Source organism: Hemicordylus capensis, chromosome 13 (assembly GCF_027244095.1).
Source record: "Hemicordylus capensis ecotype Gifberg chromosome 13, rHemCap1.1.pri, whole genome shotgun sequence".
In the NCBI taxonomy this organism is placed as follows: Eukaryota; Metazoa; Chordata; class Lepidosauria; order Squamata; family Cordylidae; genus Hemicordylus; species Hemicordylus capensis.
In genome coordinates this window covers 2887341-2900123 of record NC_069669.1, presented here as the reverse complement: position 1 = coordinate 2900123, position 12783 = coordinate 2887341, and the positions used below count along the sequence as shown (strand labels likewise).

General features: G+C 48.6%; 1 protein-coding gene across 7 annotated transcripts in view; it reads left to right on the top strand.

Annotated features, from left to right (window-relative positions):
* TOM1L2 (target of myb1 like 2 membrane trafficking protein) overlaps positions 1-12783 on the top strand; it is a 42071-nt gene that overhangs the window by 15609 nt on the left and 13679 nt on the right. For 4 of the 7 annotated variants that reach the window (XM_053276730.1, XM_053276732.1, XM_053276735.1 and 1 more), the window contains exons 7-12: positions 58-174; positions 1053-1186; positions 3115-3163; positions 3561-3684; positions 3924-4044; positions 6252-6327. In XM_053276730.1, coding sequence (XP_053132705.1) covers positions 58-174; positions 1053-1186; positions 3115-3163; positions 3561-3684; positions 3924-4044; positions 6252-6327 — 621 coding nt within the window. Of the gene's footprint in view, positions 1-57; positions 175-1052; positions 1187-3114; positions 3164-3560; positions 3685-3923; positions 4045-6251; positions 6328-9632; positions 9699-12783 lie in introns of all 7 variants that reach the window. The other 3 variants (XM_053276729.1, XM_053276731.1, XM_053276734.1) reach the window with 1 other exon arrangement.

The window sequence follows — 12783 nt, the reverse complement described above, 5'->3', positions numbered from 1 at the left end:
GCACATGACTTTGATGAGAGATTGCTTTAAAGTGGGGGAAAAAATCTTTCCAAATAGATTGCACGACTGCGCAGCGAGCTAGATGTGGTGCGCGGAAACACAAAAGTGATGTCCGAGATGCTCACAGAAATGGTTCCCGGGCAGGAAGATTCATCGGACCTTGAGTTATTACAGGTAAGTGCCTGCGCGTATCTTTGTTCACGGTTCTTAGCATGAGACCCTTCCTGTTCCTCCTTCCTTGAGCTCTGCCCTTGACTTGCATTTCAGCTACTTGATCAGGGTAATCATTAGGCTCATCCTCACAACTATTATTAGGGTAGGAGAAGACTCCTGTTTTCTCTCTTCTCCTTCTCCCTGCTGCTGCTGCTCCCCTCCCCACCTCTCCTGAAGAGAAGAGGCCTGCAAGCCACTGTGGACAGACTTCTGATGTGCTGGTTGTTACCTGTCAAAAAACAACAACAATAAATCGATACTCTGTTGGATAAGTGGAAGGCTCTTGAGGGAATGGAAGCTGTCTGCCCAAAGGCACCACAGCTGAGCAGCCCCCCCTTCCCGCCCACTTGCAATCTGACCGCTCTTTTCCACCTGAGCCCAAATCTCTGAAATGTCACCGTCTGGTTCCAAAGTGATGGGATTGAAACAGATGTTGGCAAACATGTTTCTCAAGCTGCTAGAGCAGCTGGAGAGCACGAAGTGAAATTGATCCAGCGCTCAGAATGGCAGGCCCAGCAAGAGGAGTTGGCTGGTGTGGTTTGCTTTTCTACTCAGAGGTGTGTGGCTGTCCTCACTGCAGCCCTGAATTTCCTCTCCGCTGGGGGAAGAATGCAAAAAGCTGCCCAGAGATGGAAGTTTGGGGTGGCTTACAAATTTGATCGATAGATAAATAAAAACGGATGAGGGTGATTTTTGTGCAGAAGGGCAACGCTTGCTGAAGTGGGCCTGCAGAGCCAAATAGTGCTGTTGTGACTCTGCTTAGGCCATTGTCAGGGCCCGGCAATCTTCAGGGTTTCGGCCACTGTACCCCCAATTCTCCATTTCTTGCTTTCCCCCAGGAGCTGAACCGCACCTGCCGAGCCATGCAGCAGAGGATCGTGGAGCTGATCTCCAGGGTGTCCAACGAAGAAGTCACAGAAGAGCTTCTCCATGTGAACGACGACTTGAATAACGTTTTCCTCCGATACGAGAGGTGACTCGGCTTTCCTTCTTGCTTGCTTTCCCCCCCGCGGACCCTCCAACACTTGCTGCCTTGCACCCCAGTGCCATTCCTGTGCTGCCTTTTCCCTAGGAAATGAGCCGGTCGTGCCTGGCTGCCCTAAATTAAACACAAACAAAAAACGTTGTATAGCTGTGGGAAAGAGTGGGGTATACATCAAAGAAATACAGAGTGAATTTGTAACTTTTTAGCTGGTCACAGGCAAGAAAGAGGTGACTTAAGAGGCTCTGGTCAGAACTGTTTTAAAATATTGCATTGCAGGATATCACCTTTCCAATTAAGTGTCCAAGGTGGCTCAAATTTTAACAGTAAAAATCTGCTCTGTTGAAAGAGCACAGGGTAGCTAGCAGTTTAAATTCCCAGAGCTGTGTTAAAATTTGTAGTCCATGCTCAAATGTATTGTTATGATGCAGCTTCCAGGTACATGGCACTTCTTAAAGCTCCCTACTCCAAGGAGCCTACACGAGGCAGGCGGGGGAGGAAGGGGAGGGAAAGAGAGGCATACAGTGGATAAAATGGGAATAATAAATATGTGATTGTTTCCATTAAACATCCAAAGCACGGTGACATCAGTTAGCAGCATGCCTGCAGTGCTGTTGGGATGTGGCCAAGTTTGGCACCTGAAGGCAGGCTCTAGCCTTCTAGAGAACTATCCGTCTTGGAGATAGTCTGACGCGAGACAGTTTGCACAATCAGAAGGGTTAATGGGGCTCTGGGTGAGGCGCACGCCAATTGAACAAGGAAAGGATGTCAGTTTTCATTGATTAGATCAAGGCTGAGCTTGCATCTGGGTTTCAGCTCTGCGTGTAAATGTCACTCCTCTCCTTGAACTGAGCATCCAGCCATTTTTAATTCTTGGAGCCTGCCTGGTTATGTGCAGGGAGGGCAAGGGAGGAGGGGCTGCGTGGGCTGACCGTGGAGATCATCACCGCAGAGTCGAGCCATCTCTGATCAAGGGGGTGCCCCTTGCAAAGCTGGCCCCAACTGGCCCCGGGGGGGCAGATAACCTGGCAGGCACCAAATGGCCCGTCACAGTTTGTTTCTTCTTAGCAAGTGTGCCACACCTCAAGCCCCACATCGTGAGCTGCAGTGGTGCTCAAGCACCTTGGAGCGGTTTGCCTTTCTTCTGCTGGGGCGGTGAAGCAGGCAGCAGTGCATGATGGGAGAGGCTGTCAGAGCCATAGTCTAGAGGCCGGCTTCCATCCCAGGCAGCAGCCCTGCATACACCAGGGTCTGCTGCTACTATTTAGATAGAGCTTCTCAACAAAAGTTGACAAAGCAGTTTGCACAGAAGAAGAAGAAGGTTCCCTGTCCCCAAAGTGTTCACAATCTAAACAGAAATATAAGTCAGGAACCCCTGAAGGGATGTTGTGCTGGGGTTGGATAGGGCCAGTTGCTCTCCCCACTGCTTAGTATGAAGAGAATTGCTACTTCGAAAGATGCCTCCTTGCCCAGTTAGCAGCGTCTGTGTCACTTGAAGCCCCCTTGCTGCCGCTTGGTTACTTGTGGCCTACAGCAGGGCTGCATAACCTTGGCCCTGCAGGTGTTCTTGGACTACAACTCCCACCATTCCCAGGCACAGTGGCCATTGGGGATTATGGGAACTGTAGTCCAACAGCTGCAGGAGGGCCGATGTCGTGCAGCCCTGGTCTACAGTCTCTGCACAATGAGAGCTTGGTGCTGTGGGGATGGGAGGAGCTGTACTCAACTGCGCCCAGAGGTGGGGCAGTTGGGAGAGCCTTGTGGTTAAGCTTCTGATTCCTGGAACTGGCTTTCCCTCTGCCGTTACCTAGAAAAAAGAAGTTCCTCCTCCTGCATCCTGGCGTGTCGGAAGGCCCAAGTCGTGGGGAGTTGCTGCATGCTGACTGTGTTTAATCTCTCCTGCTTCTCATTTGCTGCAGGTTTGAACGATATAGGTTGGGCCGATCTGCGCAGAACGCCAGCAACGGGGTAGGTCCTCCTGGCAGGCTTCTGTAGTCGGACTATGTTGTCGAAAGCATAACTGTAACCCTCAGGTTTTGCAGGAGACATCCTTGCAGCTGAGGTTCTGCTGCGAAACGCTTCTTATTCCCAGAACATTTGCTGGCTCTTGAGCCTTTGTTGCAGGCTGCATGATCCTAGGAACACACAAACCTTTGTTTCTAGGATCAGGAGGACTATAAATTTAGATGTCACATTCCATATTGAGTGTTAGAACACACACACCCCACCCCACCCCGGTTCATTGTGCCTCTGGGGTTAATAGACCACTTTAGCCAATTTCCAGACAAGGCCTGTGAGGCTTGTGCTGTCTAGTGGGATATGCCTGTCTTGTGTGACTTCTTGTTTATCCAAAATGGCCTAATAGGTTCTCAGTGAGGTGACGGAAGACAACTTAATAGACCTGGGCCCTGGCTCCCCGGCTGTGGTCAGCCCCATGGTTGGAAACACCGCTCCGGCCGCTATGCTGTCCACCCAGCTTGCTGGGCTTGGTGAGTGTCCACCTTTTATTCTTTGGAGAGCAGGTGGCTGGAAATGGGGCGGACATGAGGCTAGTCCACAGTGCTACCCACTGGAACTTCATGGGGCTCGGAGAAGCTCCTGCAGCTGTGTGCTTTCCATGAGGATTATGTGGAGCTTGCACCCCCCTTGATCTCCCTAAGAGCTGCCCACTTGCTTCCCCCCCCCATACATTTTAATGTTCCCTCTCTGCTGTATATCCTCTCTGCAGATTTAGGCACTAACAATGTGAGCGGAACCCTTAGCTCCCTCCAGCAGCACTCCAACCCCCGCGATGACTTCGACATGTTCGCACAGACAAGAGGCAGTTCACTGGCAGATCAGCGCAAGACGTATGTAGGGACTGGAAGCGGGAGATAGGGTGCGGGGTGCGGCTGACCTGAAGTTCTAAGTTTCTGGGGAACTTGCCTACCCAGAAGTTGGTCTGTCTCCACGTAGAGCTGTGAAAGATTCCTGCTTAAAACCTTGGAGAGCTGCTGCCAGTCAGAGTAGACAATACTGCACTAGATGGCCCTATGGCCTGACACTGTATAACTCAATAAAGTACTGAAAATTCATTCAGATCCACCATCCAACAACAGAAATAATCTCATGAAGGTTGACACAAAAATATACAATACCTACAGAACAGAATTTAATGGGAAGCACAAAAACCACCCAAATGCATAGCTGTTTAATATAACAACCGCGATGTTTGTGGCTGACTCTGTATAAGGCAGCTTTCTGTGTTCCTTTGCAGTAATTAAATGCTTGTCGTTTGATGTTTGGCCCACCCTGTCTCATGAGCTCTGAGAGGGCAATGCTGTTAATTGCAACCCCACCCCCCTACCCCCACCATTTATAGCTATTAAACGTGCCAAAAGCCAGTCCGAGCAAAAGGCCAGAACACCACCTATCATCGAAGAATCCCAGCCTGCCAGTAATGCAGCGCCAGGCAGCATTTTGTGGGCTTCAGCTTTTCTGTGCGGAAAGCTAATGGAGCCTCTCGCCCTCGCCAATCCATTATTTTGGAAGAGACGGTTATTGCGCTGTCACCGGCTCTTACGCTGTTGAAATACAGGCTCCCTGGAGACTCGCTGGATGAATTATAGCCTCTAAAGATCTCCGGGAGACTTCCTGGCGTTCGGGGATGAGGGAGAAGTTCTTGTGTTTGATCATCTGGCTCCACCCAGTGGCTTATTTTATGGGCAGATGTTCACACCATGAACTCTGGCTTCAGTGGGATTGTAGGCTCCGGAGGTGGGGGAGATTTGGAAACGGTAGGTTGTGAAGTACAGCATTAAGTGTGTGAATAAGCAGGAGAGGGGGCTGTTATAAGTGTGAGCACTGCAAGATATTCCCCTTTGGTGATGGAGCCGCTCTGGGAAGAGTATCTAAGTTCCAAGTTCCCTTCCTGGCAGCTTCTCCAAGATAGGACTGAGAGAGATTCCTGCCTGCAACCTTGGAGAAGCCGCTGCCAGTCTGTGAAGACAATACTGAGCTAGATAGACCAATGGCCTGACTCAGTATATGGCAGCTGCCTATGTTCCTATGTTCCTTATCTTCCTCCCCTCTTTAATCTTGCACCTGTTTTATACTGAGTCAGACTTTTGGTCCACCTAGCGGAATAGTGCTCTTGGAGATGCTGCCTGGGAGGGAACTTGGAACCTTCTGCTCTTCCCAGAGCGGCTCCATCCCCTGGGGGGAAGATCTCATAGTGCTCACATGGAGTCTCCCATTCAAATGCAACCAGGGTGGACCCTGCTTAGCTAAGGGGACAAGTCATGCTTGCTACCGCAAGACCAGCTCTCTTAACCTCTGAGGCTTGTTCCTGCAACCAGAACTGGGGTAGGCGAAGCTTCCTACCCAGGTTCAGGAGCTGTAAGCACTCCCACTTTCTGACCATGTGTGAGTTTTAAAAAGGCCAGAGGCAGGGGTCTGTATCGTGTACAAAGTCCCAGCTGGGCAGGTCGATTACACCCGACCCAGATTCTGTCTCCTAGCTTTGGAGCGAGGTTGGAAGGGAAACCTCCTGCCCAACTGGGATGTAGCAAACGATCAAGCTCCCCGCTTCCTTCCCTGTTGTAACTCACAGACAATCACAAAACGGGATCTCCTGAAGCTCCCAAATGTGGGTAGGAGGCTTCTGATCGAGAGAACAAGTTGCTTGAATTGAACTTGGAGGCAAACTTGCAGGCAGTGACACTGGTAGAGAAGTGGTATCTGATCTTATACAACGTATAATCAACCTATGGAATTCTCTGCCGCAAGATGTGGTGACAGCCAACAGCCTGGATGGTTTTAAGCGGGGTTTAGACATAATCATGGAGGACAGGTCTATCAGTAGCTACTAGTCTGAAGCCTGTGGGCTCCCCAGAGGCATCTGGTGGGCCACTGTGCGAAACAGGATGCTGGACTAGATGGGCATTCTTGGGCCTGATCCAGCAGGGCTGTTCTTACGATCTTAAGTGACAGTGGTGTGTTGGTCTTATTCCAACACAGTTGCTGTGGAATTGGCTGCCACCTTGATCTTCATAATTCTCCTTTCCCCCTGTTGCAGTGTGACGTATGAGGACCCACAAGCTGCCAGAAGCCTGGCAACTGCACTGGATGTTCGGAAACAGAACACAGGAGGGGTAGGTGGCTCTTCTGCCTCATTGCACCACACAGACGGAGCATCTCCAGTCCCAGGTTTTGCCGGGAGCATTGGACATGGGTTTGGTTCAGTTCAGGTTTGGTTCTGTGTCTTTTGGGATCCCCTTATTGCAACTTGGGTTTGTCATTTCTCTCAATCAGTGATGTTAAACTATATTTCAGGACCAAACACCAGATTATAATTTCCAGAAATCAGAAAATGCAGCAGCATTTTATTTTATTTATTTGGCAGATTTATATACTGCCCCAAACTCATGACTTTGGTTTACATTACAGTAGGAACATGAACTAAAACATCAAAAACAATTTTAAAGCATGGCTTCTAGCCTGAAATCTCTGATGTAACCAGATTCCTGGGTTTCTAGCTATCTGAGTTGGCAGCAATCTAAATACTGACTCTCCTCAGAAATAAAGTGTAACTCTTGGTAGAGTCCTCTCTAACTTTTGGGTGATGGGAACCTTCTAACCCTGCTTCTTGTCACCCTTGTTTTTTTGGTGGTGGTGAGGCTTTTCTGTTTCTGAGGGGGGCTTTTTACTTTGGATGAGGTATCTCTCCCCTCTTTAGATTTAGCTTTTGGAAAGCAACGAGCATGTATTCCCTCCTTTCTTAAGTCTTAGCATTTCATCCTCTTGATGGTGCAAGAGAGCAGGTATTACAGCTGCAGCTGCTGAGAAACCTTTCACCCCAGTGCAAGGTGGGTCATGTGGTCATCCCAGGGGACACAATACATCTGAATACCTCTGGCAAGGAGAGGGAGGAGCAGGGGATGATATATAAAGAACAACTGCTACTGAATAATATGGGTAGGACTAGCAGAACTAGGTGTGTGTGTGTGGGGGGGTGTAGGACATGTGACTGGGGTGCATAGAGCATCCTACAGGATACGGCGATGGGTTTCTCTCAGATAGTGGAGGAGGCTAATGCTAGGAGGTTATCGCAACATACTTAGGAACCCCTGCTGCAAAGCACTGAGTCAAAATTTGGTTCACCTGGAATGCTGGTGAGCTTCGTGTGATTCTGTGGCCTCGCTCAGATGATCATCTAAATCTTGGGCGTGAAGGAAGGAGGCTGAAAGCTTTGACTTCTTGTTTAACAAACCACAGTTTTCTGTTTGTGTCTGAACTTGGGGAAAGATGGTTTATTCTAGCTGTGGTTAATTCAACAAACGAGGATCAAACTGTGACTTCAGATTCTGGTTAACTAATTACACTTTGAGCAAGCTCACAGTTTCCAGGATCTTACAGGGAGCTGTGGTTTTATACAAAACACAGTGAGAACTTCCAGTCTCCTCCCCTTGGGCACGAAAGAGGAGGGGAGGTGTGAGCTCAAGACTTGCTGGAGCCTGCTCATCATGATCAAAACCGAAGGGTCCCCAGATAATTCTGGACTACAACTTCCAAGGGTCTTTGACCAATGTGGCGGGTAGTCTTAACAAAATCTGGGGACCCAAGGCTGGGAACCCCTGAACTGTACCATGGCTTAGATTATTGTTTGAACCCGTCCAAAGACAACTGTTTGTGCCTGCAACCTCATTGGCAAAATGCCTTGAATACATGGAAGAGGTAAAGTGTAAGTCTTAATGCATCACCCAAGGGAACTTCCACATGGCTGTGTCTGCAGGGGCTGGAGGTTCTGTGTGGCTGAAGTGCTGGGCAGGAGGAGGATTTCCAGCAGTACCAATCCCTCAGATGAACTGAGCAATGGTGGGCAGGGCAGATGAGTTGGCATTCTGACCCAGTCATGATACAGTAGGGGGAAAGTCGGGGAGAAGTCTGCACCTTGAACGCTGGGAGACACTCGTATCCTTCCTTCCTTAGCATGCTGCCCCATTGAGTTCTTTCTTCTGTTCCCAGAGCTGCCTGTCCATCCCGTATCAAAGCAGCTGTTATCAGTCAAGCGTGTTTTCAGTTCAAAGGCCGTCTCAGCCAGCCCGACAGGTCAAAGTACTGGAAGGCACACTCCTGTTGCAGACCCTTGGACTTTGCCTGCCAGCCAAAGCATCTTCAGAGGGGATCGGTTTTCTTTCTTTGCTCTGTAGCATGCCATGAATGTAGCACAATTGGTATCATTAGTGGGTGTGCTGCATCCATCAGCATAATTGAGGATTACAAATAAATAGGGCAGAATTCATTTCACAAGAACGATTGTGGTGTTGCTTAAGGGAGACTAGGAGTGCCCAAGTGACTTGACTTGGTGGCGGTGTATATATATTGTATAATGTACACATACAGGGCACTCTACAAAGGATGAGAGGACAGTTTCCTCCCATGAGCGCAGTTACAATGTGAAAAAAGGATGCAAGGGAGACCACAGAGACAGGGAGAAACAGAGGAAGAAGATGTGATACCCTATTTGTTTGGGACTGGATATGGAATGCAGGTTGGATGCATTTCCTGTCTCCCCCTCCCCCCTTCATTATCAAGGACAGCATCACTTTAAAACTGTCCCATGAATGCTTTTAAACATGTTCTATTGGGTATAGTGGTAGCAGGGGGAAAGGAGATTGAATGATGGCATTCCATCTAAACCAGGGGTGCTCAGCCTTGGGTCTCCAGATGTTGTTGGACTACAACTCTCACCATGGCCTTCCGCCATTGGGTCTTAAGGATGATGGATTGTAATCCAGCAACATCTGGGGACCCCAGGTTGAGAACCCCTGGTCTGCAGCCTTAAACTGCCTTTGGTTCAGGATAGCTCAGGTAGTCCTCCCTTCCATAGCCTGGTCACTTGGATCGTCTGAGGCTTTGCTCAGGGCAGCATGGCCAGTGAAACTAGACTGGTAGTTTCAGGGAGCGGGGCCTTTTGAGTGGGGGCCCCTGGAACTACTTCCCCAATAAAGTACACCAGCTCCTCCCCCTTGCTGCTAGCTTTCAGAGCAACAGTTGGTTTGCCTCGGTATAAGGCAGCTTGGTATGCTCACTCTCCATATGGGACTCTGTCTTTAGTCCTCGCAAGGTGGAGTGGAGCATCTGCTTTGAATGCTGGTGCTCTGGGGTTCAGTCCCTGGCACCTCTAGTTTAAAAGCTGTTGAATACTAGAGATCCATTTGGATTAGGCAGTACTAAATGGGCCCCGGGTTTGCATCTGCCAGGGGATCGTCACACATTCATCTCTGCTCCATGTGACTGCCTTGCAAAACTTGGAATGGGGAACAGAATTCAGCTGCCGCTGCCGTTTCTGGCCATGTGTCCCCATAACTGTGCTGTTATCTCCTTCGTCTTGTGGTTGCTGCTGCAGCTTTTTTCTTGCTTCTTTTCTTAATGGGACTTTCTGTTCTCAACACAGAGGAGAGGGAAAGGTGGGAGCTCCGACTTGGAGCCCATAGACAAGTGGCTCATGACTCAAGGAATGGTGAGGAGGATTTTGCCAGTCATGTGTCGTCGTCCGTCCCCCCCCCCATTGCCCTCGCTCTCTCTCCTTCAAATTAGCATAACCACCCTCTGTTTACCTGTCACTCAACCTGTTGAAAGACCACGAATTGGACAGTACAAGGAGTTGGTTCCCCATCTCAGCTGGATGGGTTGCATAAGCTGAGAGGAAGACTGAAATCTGTATTCGACTGGGTGGGTAGGGGAGAAGCCACAGGCCTGGATACAAGCAGGAATCTTTCCATCTATGCTTTCAAAACTAAGATGGATCTCTCCAGTTCCTTTTACTGTCTCAATTTTTTGTTTAATCCATGCAGTATCCACATTCTCCTTCTGGGCAAACACAAGCCCTGCTTATTTAATGGATATCATTTTTAAAAATGCTCAGCGACCTGACCCTGTGGTGCTTAGCACCAACCCAAACTCTAGTACAGAGGACAGGCAACCTTGGCTGTCCAGCTGTTGAACTACAACTCCTGTCACCCCCAGCCATAATAAATTGTGGCTGGGGATGATGGGAGTTGTAGTTCAACAGCTGGAGAGCCAAGTTTGCTGACCCCGCTCTAGGATGAGTAGCTCAGATCATATGGTACCATGTAATGCTCCCATTTCCATCTTTCTCCGTACATCTTTACATGAGGAATTTTCTGGGATGGAATAAGAAGGCAAGTTCTTCCAGATGTGTTTTTAAACCAGGATCCAACTGAAGAAATGATGGTTTGAGCAAATCCTAGTTTGCTGCATTGGGCTGCAGCAGCACACTAAGGCTTTTGGCAAATAAAGTCTGCTCTGAAATCCCAGTACATGAAGGGAGGATGGAGCAGGCAAGAGTGGAGATTCTGTTCTGTTTACACAGGCAATGCAAAACCGTAGTTTGGCATAGCATTGGAAAGAATCCATACTTTCTCTTCTCTGCCCCCCCAGGGCATCTCTCACTTGAAGATGCTTGGAGAAAGATTAAAAAAATAGGGCCATTCCTTTTCCTTGGGGAACTTTAGGAGTTATAGTTTTCTCAGGGGGGCTAAAGATCTCGAACAAAATTCTTAGTACCCTTACTAGACTACGATTTCCAGGATCCTTTGGGGAAAGCTATGGCAGTTGAACTGTTAGAAGATAGGCTTGTAGTGTCGCACACTTGGGTGATTAATTAAAAGCCTTCTTTGGACAAAATGGACCAAAATATAGGTTACATTTAACGCAATTTGGTCTTTACACACGTGGTGTTTTTATCAGAAATTGGCTGTGGGGGCCTTGATCCCTATTAGGACCACAGCAGAGATGGAGGGAGGGCTGGTCTTGTTGTAGCAAGCGTGAATTGTCTCCCCTGCTAAGCAGGATCTGCCTTGGTTTGCATTTGAATGGGAGACTGCATGAGTGAGTGCTGTAAGATAATTTGCCTTAGGGGATGGGGCTGCTCTGGGAAGAGCATCTGGATGCAGAAGGTTCCAAGTTCTCTCCCTGGCAGCATTTCCAGGATAGGGCTGAGAGAGACTCCTGCCTGCAACCTGGGAGAAGCTACTGCCAGTCTATGTACTGAGCTACATGGGCCAATAGTCTGACTCAGTGTATGACAGCTTTCTAGGTCCCTATGGAGGCTTTATTCCTTTGCCTCTGTCCTGATCTGGATTAGCTTTTTCCTTAAGGAGGACAGCTCCAACTGGTTTTCCAGTGGAAGATTTTCTACTGGGAGCCAATAGCAGGCACAGAAAAGGGGATGGGGACCAGTGTTCCTTGCAACAGGAAATCCCAGATATTGTTGACTACAATTCCCAGCCTCCTCAGCCAAAGGCCACTGTAGCTGAGGTTGCTGGGAGTTGTAGTCAACATAATCTGGGATTCACTGTTACAGGGAACACTGATTGGGACTGCAGTGGAGGGGAAGGGTTGGATTCTTGCCGCCAACACCCCAAACAATACATTTCCTCTGCTGCTGTTGGAATAGAAAAGGCAGACCTCTCTCTCTTCCCTGTTTCCCACCCGTTTGCTGTTGGCTTGTGTTTGTTCAGCTTGGGGAAAGGATACTACAGCCTTCGTGGAGGCACAAATGACTGTAGGGGACTGTTCACGCTAGGCCGAACAATGTGCCAATTTCTCCCCACTTACAGACCACTCACTTTTTTTGTCTGTTGTTAATATGGAGCTATTTGGTATCTGCTAGAATCCAACTAATCCATAACTCAGTTTGTCTAAATTAGTTGTAGCTCTTAACCATGTCCATTAATAGAGCACACCGTAGAACTGACATGCCAAAGGAGTCATGGACAGCTGTGGATCCAGATTGCCATCCTGCAGTAGAAGAAAACAGCCCTTGTGCTTTGGTGCCTCCTTCTTACCCTGTCCCTGAAAGTACCAGAGGAGCCTCCATCTTCCCTTAGACTGGAGACATTGCTTGAAATTCTCCCCTGTGAAACCAAACTTGGCCAAAAATCAAGTTTTTTGCCTTTCTGATTTTGGTGCCAGCCCGTTCCACCAAGTGACACCAGAATTCATGCCCCCTGTGTGGTACCAACTGGAGGCTCAGTTCAGACATAGGAAGCTTGAAGGTAGCTTGGTGTGAGATCTGAATTGACACATCATGGTTTGCAGTTGGCCAGCACACCAAAGATGAAAACCATGGTTTGGAATGAATTTGCAAACTATGGTTTATGCCAACTGTGGTTTGGCATGATGTCCACATTGAGAAAACACAATTTTGACCATTATCTGGAGAAGCTCCTCCACCATAAAAACACGACATTGAGCAGCTGGAAAATAAATAAAATGGCTCTGTACCATGGTTTGCTTGTATGTTCAGGATCCCAAGCCACAGTTTAGGTTCTAAGCTATGGTTACTGCAAACCATGGTAATGTGGAATGGAGTGGATGTTGGTGTCTGCATCTTGGTCTGACATTGCAAGCCTAAATTACAAATTAATTACAAACAGATGTAACTGTATTGACACGTGAGGCATTCTGGAAATGCCCTCCCCATATTATCTTCAAATGGGAGGGTTTGAACCTTGGTGTGGGTGGCGGGGACCAGTTCTGTGAGTCTGCAGCAGAAACTGACTGTGCACAGTGTTGATTGG